At 32.8% G+C, this 17,430-nt stretch overlaps 2 protein-coding genes across 2 annotated transcripts; one reads left to right on the forward strand and one right to left on the reverse strand.

Annotated features, from left to right (window-relative positions):
- Window positions 1–1,670: 1,670 nt before the first annotated feature.
- LOC111879879 (probable LRR receptor-like serine/threonine-protein kinase At1g14390) lies at window positions 1,671–5,144 on the reverse strand. Its single transcript, XM_023876315.3, has 6 exons — window positions 3,604–5,144; window positions 3,035–3,168; window positions 2,709–2,952; window positions 2,384–2,633; window positions 2,185–2,296; window positions 1,671–2,084 (listed from the first exon to the last, which is right to left on the reverse strand). The coding sequence occupies exons 1-6, from the start codon at window positions 4,808–4,810 to the stop codon at window positions 1,851–1,853; spliced, it is 2,181 nt and encodes a 726-aa protein (XP_023732083.1). The 5' UTR covers window positions 4,811–5,144; the 3' UTR covers window positions 1,671–1,850.
- Window positions 5,145–12,063: 6,919 nt separating this feature from the next.
- Window positions 12,064–13,299, forward strand: LOC111880315 (uncharacterized). The gene is made up of 3 exons (XM_023876738.1): window positions 12,064–12,212; window positions 12,346–12,643; window positions 12,793–13,299. Exons 1-3 carry the CDS (start codon window positions 12,064–12,066, stop codon window positions 13,297–13,299), a joined length of 954 nt encoding a protein of 317 aa, XP_023732506.1.
- Window positions 13,300–17,430: the final 4,131 nt, after the last annotated feature.

Consider the following 17,430-nt stretch of genomic DNA (forward strand, 5'->3'; position numbering starts at 1 on the left):
CGACCCCTACGCTCCGCATACTGGGATTAGGCCCGACGTAACTCCCAGTTTCAGTCTTCTTTGATTTTTGGGTCTTAATCAGTTAAGACTTGCGTCCAAATTCTAGATCTGACTTCTCTAATACGACTTAATCCATAAAGGCGGTGACTTTAAGCCTTTGCATGGCTGTGGAAGTCACCAACACCCAACCCACTCCATTTCCAACCTTTAAAGGTCCATATCTCATGCATGAACAACTTTTGACAACCAAGACTGGATTTTTATCACATATCGACCCTAAATGAGCTAGCATGGGACATATCTCGGCTTCCAAGAACTCAACAACTCATAAAGCCATAAACTTGGGGGACAAAAACCCTAAAACATCCTTCTTATGAAACAAACAGAAAAGATGGAAAGCATGAAGCTTTATACCTCAAACTGGAGCTTTTCCCACTGCTAAACTCGGATCTACAAGCTTGAGCTCTAACTCTTCCTCTTCCAAAGCTTTCACTTTACTCCAATGGCTAAGAACACACCAACAAGCTCTCCAAGGCACTTCCTTGCTATATGAACGAGATCTAGGGTTTTGAGAAGATAAGGCTCTGGAGAAAGGTGGCCAACAAAGGGCCATAAGGTTCTTTAAATAGGGAGACTTAAAGGATTAGGGTTCTTTTTCTGGGCCGGGTACGCCCCGCGTACACATTGGTACACCCTGCGTACATGGCAATCCTTCATGATCAGAACGCGGACAAGTACGCTGAGCGTACACCCCAGTACGCCCCGCGTACCTGTCAACCAAGCATCTTTTTATCAAGGGCTGAATATGACAATTACTCGAAGAAGAAGGTTCACAAGGTATACCTGATTTTTGAGATGTTATAAATTTCCTTAACAAAATTAATTTGCGGTTCGAGGCCCTGCCCCACACCTTGTGAGGACAGCCCCCTTGACCTCGTCATTTGCTCGAACCAAGATCAAACTTGTTTTATACAAGCATACATTTTGCACCTTCTAACTTGTCTAAAATCCAGACATGAGGATGTGACACTAAAATCACCGATAAACATTAGCGATGATGTCATCGCCGCAACTTCTTTTGGTGTCTGAACGACCCAAAATTAGCATGGTCGATCAAAAACGGACCAATGAGCAAAACTCATAACTTTGCCATTGACCTACAATGTTTTCGGCTATTCATAGTCGTTAAGGGGACAAAAATGGCGCTTTTTTATTTTTTGAGTAGTATTTAACATTATTTGAGTTTTTGTAGTTTTGGATTTCAATAGCTTTTTGTTAGGATATACTTTCCTAATCTATTTCGAATTCTAGATTAGTTTTTTTTTTTTTTGGCTGTTACGTTTCGTTTTCCTAGAAAGATCGTCTTCGACGTTATTAAAACCAAACCCTAATTGGGATTCTTTGGTCAGTATTGTGTTTGTGGCTATTTAAGTGTGTCGATCTCTGCATCATATTATAATTCATGAAAATTATTATTTTGATTCTTATTATATATAATTGGAGACGATAAATTGGCTTAATTATGCTTAATAATGTTCTAAATTTAATTTTCCAACAAATTGGCTTAATTATGCTTAATAATGTTCTAAATTTAATTTTCCATTGTCTTTTCGCATACTAATTGAGTGTGTTTGAAATATAGAGTGAATCAAATACCAATAATTCAATACTGATAGCAACTTTAAAGATTGATAATGATATATCATAACTTAAAAAAAAATCTTTATTCCATGGCCCACCCTACACAATATACCAAAACTACTTCAATCACCATGTTTTTTTTTCCACAAGAAAGTGGATCGAGTGTTCCCATTTTTGTCAAAAACACATTGGCATCAAGTAAAACATCTTTACAAATTTGTACTTAGATTACCACTGCTATTCCATCCTTCTTGAACTTGAACTGAATACTGCATATTCCAAAGAACATCTTCAATCGATGGACGCACATTAACATCTTCATTAAGACAATTTATTGCTATTTGAACAGCTGTTTTCATGGACTCATAAGCAAATGTTCCTCTTATCGATGAATCCGCTGCCTCTTTAAGTTTTGTTGGAGACTCCATTAACCCAATCTCTAGCTGAAAAGTTTTTTTTTTTAAAAAAAAACGCAATATAAAAATCTGTTTGCTTATTCCATTCCACCCAATCAAACAAACACTAGAGTGGGAATAAGATTACCTCGTTCTTGAGCTCAGTTATCTCATCCTCTGAGTCGACCGGTTTTCCTGTAATGAGTTGGAGGATGATGACTCCAAATTGATATATGTCATCTTTTTCTAGATTCATAGGCCTAAAAAAATAAAGAAACGATTACTAAATCGATAACAATCGAAATGTTTTTAAAAAAAATATATAAACGAAAAAGCGGATGTTGTACCTTTGAGAAACTTGGGAAGATGTATCATGGCCATGTAAAGGGCTTTCAGAACCAACCTTTGATGACAATGAAATATTATAACTACTGATTTTAGCAGTTAAATTATCATCCAACAACACACTTTGAATGCTCAAATCATTCCCAAAAATCCCATGTTGAGTTCCCGTATGCAAGAATTGAATTCCTCTTGCAATTCCCATTGTGATTCCCATTCTATGTGGCCATTTCAAGATTTCTTTCTTTCTCCAATCTATCAAAGTAATCGAAACAATATGAGTTATGATTTATTCTATAATATATGTTAGTATTATATTATATTATATACCTGTAAGATGATCTCTCAAAGATCCGTTTGAAACATTTTCAAGAACAACAAACACGGTACTACCCGAATTAGGATGATCAACATATGACACGATGCAATGACCAAGAACACTCACGAGATGTCGATGTCTAAGCTTAGAAATCACTTCCATATGTTGTTGCAAGTTTTGAGTCGAATGTTTTTGTTTTAACTTTAAACATTTGATCAACACTATTGTTCCATCCCTTAGCCACCCTTTATAAAGCTACCATAAAAATAAATTATAAATAAGTTTTACAAAAATAAAACGAATCGGATCAAAAGAACAGGAGAATTAAGTAGTTTACTTGTGCTTGAGATCCTTCTCCCATTAAATTTGAAGAATCAAAGTTGTTTGTTGCATCTTCGATTTCTTCGAGTGTAAATATGGTGTATGGTGGTAGACCTAGCGCCGCTGTCCTCATCGTTTGGGGTCTACGCCCTGTAGAATACATACAGATACAGATACAGATATGTTATATAGATAAAGTGTTGTCTGAATAAATGATGATTAAAAACTATGAGGACACATTTGGGTTTAAATGAAAGTAAAAGAATAAATTTAAATTACTAAAAGGGAAAAAGCTTCTCTATTTGTTTTTAGGACTTGATTCTAAAGACGATTATAACCTTTTTCTCATGATAGAAGATTCTTGGAAAAAACCTTTACTCATAATATTATGCCACAATCCCACACTTACTATTTTACCTTTTTGTGCCCATTAAACTAAAAGGTGACCAACACCTAAGTCATCTTTTATTATGTCCACATAATTCATATAAAGATAAAATGTAAAATTTTTGATAAAAAAAAAAAAAAAAAAAAGTTATAAAACAAGTACAAAGTATAACACGCATAACAAGGAGAGAGTTTTACCATCTTTTGGCACTGAAGAAGGAGTACGAACAGCATTCTTGTCGAGAGCGAAACTATCAGATCGGAATTGTTTTGCCCTTTTAGCAACTCGTCTTCTATAAATACCCAAAATCAACAACCCAATCAATCCCAAAATTCCCACAATGCCCCCAATGATACCAAGAACAACCCCAAGCTTCAAAGTAGTCTCCTCTTTCTTATTTTCACCATTTCTCTTTGGAGGCAAAACAGCTATCGCTTCTTTTTGACAGAATTTTTTGGGATGTTGATACTTTGAAGTTGAATTCGTTAAACAATTCCATGTGCTAATAACTGTTCGATTCGTTGATCCAATACAAGATGGTAATTTCCCAATCAAAAGATTATTAGAAAGATCTACAAACCCTAGATTTTTGGTACATGTTAAGTTCGCAGGCAATGCTCCACTGAATTGATTGTTGCCTAAATTGAGATACTGAATCGAAGAGAGTGAAAACAAAGAGGAAGGAATGGGACCCACAACTTTATTTGAGGAAATATCAAGTCTTTCAAGATGAACAAATTTCACAAAATCCGAAGGGATTTCGATCCTGATTGAATTGTTTCTCAATGTGATCGACACAAGATTGTAACTCAAAGAAGGGTATTTTGGACCTAAACGATTACTACCCAAATCAATAACTTCAAGATTCTGCAATCCCTTTAGATCTGGTACACTCCCATTAAACAAATTATTTGACAAATTAACAACAGTGAGATTTTTAATTGTCGAAATGGTAGATGGGATCTCACCATTAATGAAGTTGGAACTAAAGTTCATAACTTCAAGACTCCAAAATCTATCAACCTTAGGGGGTAGGGTACCCCACAAACCTAGGGATACAAGTGTCAATTTCTTTAAAGTTGAAAGCTTTGTAAGATCAGTAAAGAAAGAATCGATCGAAAAACTGGGAGAAAGTGGTTTTGTTTTGTTTCCAACGATGGTTAATTCAGTGATGCGATTACCTGAACAAACAATCATTAGACTGGGATTTGAAGGCAGAAAGCAGAAATTTGTCCAGTTTCCCCATTCTTGAAGAACTTGTGGGTACTCGAGTTTTTGTTGAACTTGAAAAAGGATTCTTGAATCTCCTGTATTCAGTTGTGAAAACAAAGACGGAAGCGAAATGAGAGAAAAGAAAGCTAGAAACACTAAATTACTTGAAATCCTGATGAAGGTTTCCTTCATTTTTGGTCGATCAAAGATTAAAAGTTGAACTCCATGGATCTTGTTTTGAGCTTTGTGCAATGAACGAAGCAGTGGAATCAGTGTCAACTGAAAAGCCAAAAAATTGAACTCTTTTGAGGAATTTATTGTTTCTGGATATGGTTTACAGCTAAAATGAAGATTTTTTTTTCCTTTTTCTTTTTTGCAAAGATTTAAACTTTTTGCATGTAACTATGGTGAGGAAATCGATTGGCGAATAGAAGGAAATGATTGAAAAGCAAGAGCTTTTGGAAGAATGATGATATAAGAGAGAGAGAGAGAGAGAGAGAGAGAGAGAGAGAGAGAGAGAGAGAGAGAGTTTTGTACGTGTTGGAGATTCTATAGCCAACATGGCTTGTTCCAAAGTCTATCTGTCAATTGATGTATTATAATTTTTAAAGACAAAAAGGAATATATTTAGTCGGTCCAGAAAAAAAGAAATTGAATAAAGTGAATTACATATGTTTTTAAAATATCATATTTGTTTTGGTATGGTTTCAATTAATGCATATAATGATATAAAACGACACTGATGTAATATATTCATGTGAATATAAATTAATTTGAATTCTATTTATTATTATTATGTCAAATTTTAAAAGTGTATTAAGCTTTTCTCGAAATATATTAGGAAGAATGGGTTCAAAGTGAAATATTTAATTGACTGTTTATAACTTATTAATTAGTTTTCATTTGATGAAATGAATTTTATTTTAATAACAAGGTCTACTAACATAAAAGTTCTTAAGTTTTGTAGTTTGTGTTGTTTTTGTCCCTATAACGATTTTAGATGTGTTTATACCTAATATTTAGGAGAAATTGTTCAATTTTTTGCCCTTCAAGCACATTTAACCTTGTACAACATGTCATATTAGCTTATAGCAGGTCACCACCACCACCACAATCTACCCTCCTGTCACCACCAAAAGCAACCACAACCCCTAGGTCGGTTACCTACTTGCTCCACAGTCCTTCATCGTCGGATCACGACAAACCAACACCATTTTCGAATCTACAAAATTGTTTGAACCGCCATCCCTCAGCCACCAAACAACATGTATTTTGACCACCGGGGGTACCTAAGACACCCTCCCTCCACAGGAAAAATGAAACCCCCTAATCTATCCCTTCGTCGGAAAATGAAACTCCTTTTCGATTTCACCACAGCCCCTACCACCACCAAAAGAAACCACCACAACCCCTTCATCTCTCCCTTACGACAAACACAAAAGAGGCAACACCACCACCACCATTTAGAGATCAAAACAAGCAACAAAGGCACCGACTAGAGGTGGTATTGGCAGCAGAAATGGCTAGGGTTTAAGATGAAGATGTTGGCAGTAACAGCTAGAGGCGGCAACGACTATGGGTCACGATAACAGCCGGAGGTGTGGTTTTCGGGTTTCCGAAGGATGGATGAGGGTAGCATAGGTAGCTCCGGTGGTCGAAAGAAAATCATGGTTGGTGGGGTTTGATGACGGAGCGAAGGCGGTTCCATCGGTGTGTGCAGATCCGAAAATGGGTTTTTGGTTTTCCAGCAGTGGAGGACAGTGATGGTACCACTGGTTTCTTGAAAAGGATATATATATATATATATATATATATATATATATATATATATATATATATATATATATATATATATATATATATATATAGAGAGAGAGAGAGAGAGAGAGAGAAAGGAGTACGGAGGTAGAAGGTAACCGACTAAGGGGGTGGTGACCTGTTGTAAGAGGTCAAATATGCCCGAAGGAAAAAAAATGAACAAGTTCTCTCAAATATTAGGCATTAACGCACCTAAATCGACGTAGGGACAAAATGATTGAGAGTTACCCAAAAAATAATCAATGTTTTTGTTAATCTATCATTTCATAAGAATTTGGTAATGATAGATGAATAAAATAATTTTGTAATCTTAAATGCATAAAACATATGTGTAATCAGATATGAATACTATCGTAATTCTAAACTAATAAAACACAATTTAAAGATAATATTCATATCATTACATTATAAACATGAACTTATAAAATGCATTGCATAAATAATTAGAATATGTATATCTATTTATAAATGGAATAACATAAAATAATTACAAGTTAATCATAAATGAATAACATATAATCACGCATAATTACAACCAAACATCATAATACAGATGACAAATGAATAAAACATATAATTATAAATGAATAACACATATAATCATCTATAAATACAATTGAACATCATACAATTTCCTAGTTTCCTACTATTTCTCCACCTCATAACTTCCCATGTAATCATCAATGAATAACACAAACATTCATCAATGACTACAACTTACGTGTGAATTCATCACCCTTTATCCTCTTCAGTAAGCTCTAATGCATATAATCATCGATGAATACGACTAAAGACCTTTAGTATTCCGGTCTTCTTTCCTAACTAGATAAGGACACTAATGATTATAACCAAGGTAATATATCGAACGTCAAAAGTTCTCTCGTCATCGATGAGTCCAAAAATATTAACTTCATGTAGGATATGCATGCCCACAGTCAAAAGCTCTTTTTCTTCTTTTGAAGTTGAATTGCATAAGATTAAACGTTGATGTTTAATGGACACCTTAAGCATGAATACAAAGCAGTAACGGTTTTCATTATTTCAAAGAATCGCGACCTAATAAGAAAAAAAAAATTAGTAGTATAAAAAATCATAAGTCTTTCACAAACAAAAAAAATCATAAACCTTATGTTCATGTATAAATATAAGGAACAAATAGATTGAATTTGCCATAAAATAATATATTCTTCAACAATATAATGTTCTATTAATGAAATTATAAAACAAAAGTCGGATTCATAAGTTTTGTTACTAAAATTTACGTAAAGTGGTTTAACGACATGTACAAGCTTTGGAACCGTGTAGCGACCATGAAAAAAAAATTAGAATCTTGAAATTTAGTATATAATTGTTTAAAGGTAATTTATAATTTTATTTTGTTTGAATGTGAGAACCCAAGTCGGGAAGCATTAAGTGTCTACCCAAACTACAAGATCAGTAATCAATTCTTTATTCCATCAAAGTTAATGTCATGAATTATTTTAGGGAAATGGACTTAATAAGGTAATTAACTTTTCGGTTTGTTCACATCTGGGTAACTATCTCTTTTTTGTACACATTTAGGTAACAAACTTTTTGTAAGTGTTCACATATGACCATTATGACCGGCTGTAGCAGGTTATATCCGGTCATAACCAGTCATAATGGTCATATGTGAACACTTCTAAAAAGTTCGTTACCTAGATGTGCTCAAAAAAAGATAGTTACCCAGATGTGAACAAACCGAAAAGGTAACAGTAAAATACACGAATGGTCCCTGTAGTTTGGGTAATTTGTGCGTTTGGTCCATAACTTATTTTTTAACTTAGGTGATCCTTACTATTTATTTTTGTTGTGTATTTGGTCCCTGTGCTACCTCAAAAGATTATTGTGGGACCCAATTTAAATTTCTCAAATGTGGTTTCAGATTTAGGGTGAAGAGATGCAGATATATGAGGTCTATTAATTTTTTTTAATATATAAAAAATAAATACATAAATAAGAAAAAAAAATAAAAAAGGGCACAATAGTCTTTTGAGGTAGGACAGGGACCAAATGCACAACAAAAATAAATAGTATGGATCATCTAAGTTTAAAAAATAAGTTATGGACCAAACACACAAATTACCCAAACTACAGAGATCATTCGTGTATTTGCCTGTTACCTTTTCGGTTTGTTCACATCTGGGTAACTATCTTTTTTTGTACACATCTAGGTAACGAACTTTTTGAAAATGTTCACATATGACCATTATGACTGGTTATGACCGGATATAACCTGCTACAGCCGGTCATAATGGTCATATGTGAACACTTCCAAAAAGTTCGTTACCTAGATGTGTACAAAAAAAAGATAGTTACCCAGATATGAACATATTGAAAAGTTAATTACCTTGTTAAGTCCGTTTCCCATTATTTTACTTAATGAATGTAGATTTTAGTTTAATATATATTCTTAATAGACAACTTTTAGTTACCTATTTCATGCCTACAATAAATTAATCCTCAAGATAAAAATAAAATAAAAAATTAAAAAATATTATCAACATTAATATGAGAGAGAGAGAGTCTGCACAAATATACCAAGATTGACATTTTTTTGACCTTGTCGTTGTAGTGGATTGGTGTGCTTGCAATCAGATGGTAATTATGAAATTAGATAGAATTGTTTTGTGCCTATGAAAGTAAATATCTTTATTTGGCGGCAATCTTTTAAAAACCAATTTTTGGTTGAACTAGTATGATAATTGGTTTTCGATTCGACCGCCGGATCAATCGATTTCTATAATCTTTATATTTTTTTTCCCTACACATACATACATATATAAATCAATAATTTTACGTTCACAAATTCATATATTAAAAATATACATAAAAACAAGTTTTAAATCAATCCACATACATTAAAATAACACATAACTATAAGTTTTACATCAATCCATATAAATCAAAAAACAAAAAAAAAGTATAACACCGAAACAAAATATAATCCACATATATAAAAAAAAATAAAGTATAATACTGAAACAAAATATAGCTTTAGATGAATAAAACGCATAAAAAAACTTCATAACATTTACCATATGTTTTTATTTAGAAATCTAAATAGACGTGAAAAGACCACCAATATTTATATTGCAAAATGGTTATTTTTCATGTGTTTTTATTCAATTTAACTGGTTCAACCAGTTTAGTTCAACCAATTTAGTTTAACCGGCTCAACCATGTTTTTGTAAAAACCGGCTGCTTCGTTCCAGTTAAGAAATAGACATAAAACCGGTGATAGTTGAACCGTTTTCTTCCCCAATTTTCGGTTCAATCGGTTTGACCGACCTTTTGAAATCGATTTTTAAGTCTAAGCCTAAAAGGTTTGGATATTCATTCTTTTCTCTTTATTTTACGTTTAAAATAGTAGAAACAATTGATCATGTCTTGCTTTTGTGCGAAGATGCTTCTTTTATTTGGCAAAAGGACGTTTAGATGAGTGGATTTGGTTTTACCATGTATGACTCCTACTCGAGAATTATTTGTATGGATGGAAACGATCTCTCTTTCTTCTAAAAGAAGGCGCTTTGGAATCATTATTCAGACGATTCTATGAGTGATTTGGAGGTTCCGTAATGGTGTTATTTTTGGGGAGCCGCTCCCGACAATTTTTTATTTTTTATTTTGATGGTATAGTTGATTTCTCGTTTAATAGGTTTGCGATTATAAACAATAAAAAAAATGTTAGTTGGGTTGATTGGTTTAAAATCTAATTCTAGTTATTACTTCGTAATTTCTAACTTCTTGTTAGTTTCGATTATAAAATTCAACTGTTAAAAAAAAATGGTGCTCTACCCCGCATAGTCTAAGTTATAAGGTTACACAGAATGTAGCAGGAAGTTGATACAGGAACCAAACTTGTACCTCGGAACACAACACCGAGGGTGCAGGATAGCGAGTGCGAGAACCGGATGGAAGGAAAAGACATCACGTTCTCTCTCCCGATTTCATTAACCGATTTTTTTTTCTTTTTTCTTTCAAACGGTTTTATTTCAATATATATATATATATATATATATATATATATATATATATATATATATATATATATATATATATAGGGTGAGCAAAAACCGCACCGCAACCAAAATTAACCGCATAAACCGCAACCGCAATAAAAATCGATGGTGAGGTTTTCTGTTTTTCAAAAACTGCAAATTTGCGGTGCGGTGCGGTTATTAGTTTCCAGAAACCGCAAAAAAACCACACCGCATATATTATATACAATTTTTTTTTATCAATTATTAATTTATTAAATATTAAAAATAAGACATGTTTCATGAATGAAAGACGGATAAAATACTAGAAGACAAAAGTGTTGGTTTTTTCTTATGTTTAACTTTATAAAAAGGATGAAATTAGACAATTTTAAGATATTTATTGTTAATTACTATTGATTTGACGTTTTTAAGATATTAGTTGTTTGTGGTTTAAGTTAAATACTTAATTGTCTTATACATTATGGTTTTTTTTATTATTATTACAAGTAATATGTTTGAACTCTTAAAACTATTTGAGCTCTAAATTGTGGTTAAAAACCGCACCAAATCCATGCGGTTAATAACCGCAACATAGAAAAAACAAAACCGCACCGCAAAAATAACCGTCTAACCGCACCGCAAAAATAACCACACCATGCGGTTTTGAAAATGGATTAACCGCATTTGCGGTTAGTGGTGAGGTTTTGGCTAATAACCGCATCGAACCACACCACGCTCACCTCTAATATATACACCAAACCGGTCCAACTTTATCACACAATTATTTTTATTAACAAAATAATGAACTTGAAAAATAATGAAAAATGATTATTTTCTGTTTTGGTGGGAACACATCCTCGAGTCTAAGTATTCTAGCAAAACTATTATTAAATTATATAAAAATTTACTCGTGGTTTCTTTTATAAAAAGTAAAATATAATAAACAATCGAAAATCAAAAGTTTTGTATTTTAAAAAATATGAACCCCAACTTATCTAGTTTTATTCATTATTGATCATCGTATGCATTCGATTATAATTAATAAAAAATACCTTGTCTCTTAAATAATAATTTACATATTCTCTCAAGTAATCATAACGTTGTATTAAAATATGTCTAATATTACCAAATCATTAACAAAGTTTTTTTTGGTGCATATAACTCTATAAACCAAAATTCTCAATTTAAGTCTATTAGAGTAATCGGTACGAGCCAAACGAGATGTAACGCCGGTGACGTGGCGTATGGCGACGACGTCTTAACAGGGGGAACACGGCCCCCCTGTTCGTTGCAACTCGTCGAGATTGGATCTCGTTGGTGTCACGACCAGATGAAACGAAGAAAATGTTGTCGTTTGCAAACGTTTTAATTGCAACGGGTTTAAAAAAAGTAACTATTAAAAAAAATAATTTACCCTATAAATACCTACCATTTTATAAAAAAAATTCACGCACTTTCTCTTCTCCTTTCTACATACTTTCAATTATCTTCAAAAAAAAAAATATGGATCCTTTCGGCTCGTCCGATGATTCAGATGACGATATTTTCTTTAGGATGATGTATCATTATTACACTACCGACCTGCTACAACCAGACCCAGCCCCGCTACTAACAAGACGTGCAATGTTAAACAGAAATCGCGAGGAAGGACACGAACATCTATACCGCGATTACTTTGCGGATAATTGTGTATACGGGGCGAAGGACTTCAAAAGAAGATTTCGTTTGAGTAGGAATGTGTTCTTACGAATCACCAACGCCTTGCAAAGCCGGTATCGTTTGTTTACTATACTTTTATACAAAATAAATAAAAATGTGCTACATGTTTCTTTAATTTTACAACATATGCAATATATTTTTAAACGGTAGTTAATTTATGTTTATGTACGAATTTTTCCAATTAAGATATGATGCTAGAGGTAGACAAGGGTTTACAACGTTGCAGAAATATGCTGCGGGCATTCGTTTGATGGCTATGAGGGAGTTACCTGACACCATGGACGACTATATGAGAATGTCCGAAAGAACCGCAAGAGAGAGTTTGTATACATTGTCAAGGGGTGTTGTTGAAACTTTTGGAGACGTGTATTTGCGGAAACCTTCGTTGCATGATTTGCAAGAATTGTATGCGACGCATGAAGAACGCCATGAGTTTCCCGGAATGATAGGAAGCATTGTTGCACACACTGGAAATGGAAAAATTGTCCGGTAGCATGGAAAGGGCAATGCGCAAGTGGTCATCACGGATCACCTTTGTTGGTGTTAGAGGCTGTCGCTTCTCAAGATTTATGGATTTGACATGCATTTTTTGCGGTTGCGGGTTCCAACAACGACGTCAACGTTCTTGATCAGTCGCCAATATTCAACGATCTTTTGAATGGAAAAGCCTTGGATGCTCCTTTCACGGTGAATGGAAACGAATACAAATATGGGTATTACCTTACAGATGGAATATATCCTCAGTATTCCACATTCGTGAAGGCATTCTGCCACCCGGTTGAAGAACGAGACAATTTTTTTAAGAGAAGACAAGAAGGATCACGTAAGGATGTGGAACGTGCTTTTGGAGTGCTGAAGGCGAAGTGGCATATAGTCGAACATGCAGCACGACCATCGGATTTAGAAACTCTACGATATATCATGTATGCATGTATCATAATACATAACATGGTAGTAGAAGATAAAGGGCGAAATATTGCACACTATATCCCAACGAAGCCCAGACACGTTCAGTTTCAACCAGGAACAACAGATTATTTGCATCGCGTTGTTGAAATTCAGGACGCAACTAAACACAAACAACTTCGAGAGGACTTAGCGGATTATATATTCTATGGTAACAATAACGATAACGGATAGCGTTGTATTTTTTATTTTTATTTTTTAATTTGGATGTTATTTCTTTTTTTTTTGTTTTTGGATATTATGTGTAACTTAGTCTTTATGTTAATTTTAATCTTTAAAAATTTTTAATTGTTATTTATAATTTTTAAACATTATGTTTTATTTATTATTTATATTTAAAAAATATTTGTCTAAATTTAAAAAAAAAATCGAATTAAATAAAAAATAAATTATAAAATGGAAAAAAAATTTGGTGTCATAACAAGATACAACATGTTGCCCATTTCTCCATTTGGTGGTATAACACCATTGATGATGTGACATGTGATGTGGCACCAAAATGGTGTTACATCTAGTTGTCCACACCTTATGGTCTTACAGTATTTTTTTTTTCAAAAAGGTTAATTATGGGTTACATAGAATCGAAAAACTATTTAAATGAATGAATTATTATTATTATATAAAAAATTACTCGTAATTTCTTTTTATAAAAACTAAAAATATAATAAATAATCGAAAATCAAAAGTTTTTTATATTAAAAAATATGAAACGCAACTTATCTAGTTTTAATGTTTTATTCTTTGTTGATCATCATATGCATTCGATTATAATTAATAAAAAAATACCTTGTCCCTTGAATAATAATTTACATATTATCTCAAGTAATCATCACATTGTATTAAAATATGTCTAATTGACACCTAGGATTTGATTATGCAAGTTTAGAAAGCCTTGCAAATAGAGGACATGTTCTTTTTATTATATATTCACATTAGAAAATTTCTAATGCCTACACACAAATATATATATATATTTTAAGATATTTAAAACATTTTTTAGTTTTTAATGGGAACATTTTAAAAAAATATATATATTAATATTATAATAATTAACTTTATGTTTATTTATTATTGAATAAATGTTTATATATATATATATATATATATATATATATATATATATATATATATATATATATATATATATATATGAGTTAGATTATTTTGTTTTCACTATCTATTGTGTATATTATGATTGATTCTGGACCAATCATATTTACTTATTTTAATAAAGTAATTAATGCATATTCCATGTTGAAGATATAATGGATATTAATTACATCTTCAGCATTTAATATGAATTAATTACTTTCTTAAAATAACTAAAATGATTGGTCCAGAATCAATTATACATGCACACAATAGATAGTGAAAACATTTGAACCTAACTCTCTCTCTGTCTCTCTCTCTCTCTCTCTCTCTCTATATATATATATATATATATATATATATATATATATATATATATATATATATATATATATATATAAAGTAATTGTTGATCTGGCAGTGGGATCATTTTTGAAAGACGAATGTTATTGTAATAATGTGAATAGTCATTGTAAAGTTGATGTAACACAGTTAAAAGATTAGTAGCATTGTATTTATATGGATGGTCTAATATGACCAAATCATTGACAATGTTTTTTTGGCGCATATAAATGCCCAACTTTAGAACCAAAAATCTCAATTTGAGTCTATTATATTGATTTTTTTCAAAAATGTTAATTATGGGTTACGTAGAATGGAAAAACTATGTAAATAAAGAGTTGTTATTATTATTATTATAATTAAATATGTCGATCATTGGAAAGAATGTCCCTACCATTTTATGTCTTATATGCGAGTTGGGGTTGAGCAACTTGAACATTTGTTTGTGAAATGTGAGTTTGCACCTAGGATTTGAAATATGATTTTTTACTGATCGGATATCCTTCAAAAGCAATTAATTTCGGTTGTGGAAGTGTTTTTATTCGTGGGTCACTTGCTTATCTCCTCTAAAAGGTCTTGGCGGATGTAGTCATTTCTACTACAATTTGGTATATCTAGAGATTTATAAACGATATAGTCTTTGTGAAAATGTAACAACTTTATTTACTAAAATAAAAGAAGAATAAAGTATAGGAAATAATTGTAGACCAATATAGAAGACTATGAATCTGAATTTCTAAATAACAAACCTAAAAACCGGTGACGAAGAATCTCTACTTAAGATAATGAACAAACTTTTCAATATTCTACTCAATGAATACAAACCTATTCAATTATACGATTAATAGGGCACAACTTCGTAATAGAGAAGTTCATAACACTTTAAAATTAATTTGATTGAACATATATTTAAATTTTTTGGAGTTGATGAATAATTATATAGTTTGCATATAATAGGAGTCGAAATGAGCCATTTTTCTCAATAGAAACGTTTCTGACCTCGCGTCCCCAACATTCCGAGTTTCCGACCATTTTAACGAAGTGCTACGACATCAGAGAACCCGACGAAATGAAGTATTCAACGTCGGAGTTCTGCCCGCGACTTTCCAAACTTTTTCCAGAAACTCTTGTAAGCTAAGTTGCACTTCCTACAATTTTAAGTGCAACTTATATTTATATTCATAGTTGTTATATAAACCTATAAATAAGATTTATCGGTAATTCCAATCAAAATACTGATCGATCTACTTACGGGTGTGATGTATAGGCTTGATCTAGTGATGTGTTTAAAGTGAATTTTCCAAACACTATATTTTGTATACCAAATAGATCCTACATTGATATGATCTTACAAGGTTATTCCTTATTTTATAGAACTCAATATTTCTTTTTGAAAGTTTCGGAAATGATTAAAATAACCTTATAAATATGAACGAATACTAAAGTATAGTAATATTTGTATTTAGGTCGTTTGGAAAGGGAAAACTGAAGTGTTAGTATAGGAGCTAACTTTCCTATTAATCTTCCACCTCAATTAGGTGAGCGCGTAGTTACTTTCATGAGTACAATTTAATATAATTATTGAATACTTAAAAGATTAAATATATGTTAAAAGTTGGTTATTTGTATTTTATGTTGATAATTTACTTTATATGTGAATTAAATGTCTATTATTTGGAATATGATTATATAAGTGTTAAAAGTATATATAGTTATACACATGACAATCTTTTTACAAGTATTATTATTTACAAATTTAAGGTATAGCGAATACTTACCGGTTAAATTATATGTTGAATATTGTAACATCCCTAAAATTCAACAAATTTAAAACTTTTCAAAACAACCATTTTGTCTTATAGAAGTGTTACAAAACCATTGTTTCAAAACATTATTTAAAATCAGAGTCTCCCAAGATCTAGTTAGTTGTAAAACCAAGCATGTGTACGGTCACGCCTTCGCCTTGCCACGGTCCACTCAAGTACCTAAAACCATAAACTAAAACTATAAGCACAAAGCTCAGTGAGCTCCCCCAAAATACCAACACAAATACAATAACAACATACTATGGGCCCAATAAACCATCAAATTGGAATACCCAAGGCTCTCAACCATCGGGTTGGAATGCCAACATACTATGGGTCCAATCAACCATCGGGTTGGAATACCCCAGGCCTTCAGTCATCGGGTTGGAATGCCAACATACTATGGGTCCAATCAACCATCGGCTTGGAATACCCCAGACCCTGAACCATCAGGTTGGAATCCCAACATACTATGGGTCCAATCAACCTCGTGATGGAATACCCTCGGGTCCATTCAACCATCGGGTTGGTACGCCTCGGCCTGTTGGCTTACGTACAAAGCAGTAAAGCCTCAGCCACCGACCAAACTTGTGCACATATAATAGATAATCATATAACAGTCTATAGCCAGTCAGACAGATCTACTGATCACTAAGTATAGCATCATCCTATATAGCCGGATACCAATCTATCAGGTCACTACAACACAAAAGCATACATAACATGATATCAAATCCAATAGGCCGACATTGGTGCCTTCGACCCGCAAGTACAGTGAGGAAAACTCACCTTGCAGACTGAACATAATTGATGAGGACCGACTCCGAATCTCAGCTCCAACCAACACTTATTCACCGAATAGAGACCAAACCTTATATACCACTCAAAATACCTAAAATACCCCCTTAGGTCAAACTTGGTCAAAGTCAACGGTCAAGGTCAACAGTCCATGTTGACCCAACAGGCCGTGTTGACTTGGAAACACGTCGTGTTCTGCCTGCATCCAAACAGTCGGAAAAACCTCAACCAACACGCAGTGTTGACTTGCAAACTTGTCGTGTTCGCCCAA

The sequence above is a fragment of the Lactuca sativa genome, chromosome 4 (assembly GCF_002870075.4).
Source record: "Lactuca sativa cultivar Salinas chromosome 4, Lsat_Salinas_v11, whole genome shotgun sequence".
NCBI classification, from domain to species: Eukaryota; Viridiplantae; Streptophyta; class Magnoliopsida; order Asterales; family Asteraceae; genus Lactuca; species Lactuca sativa.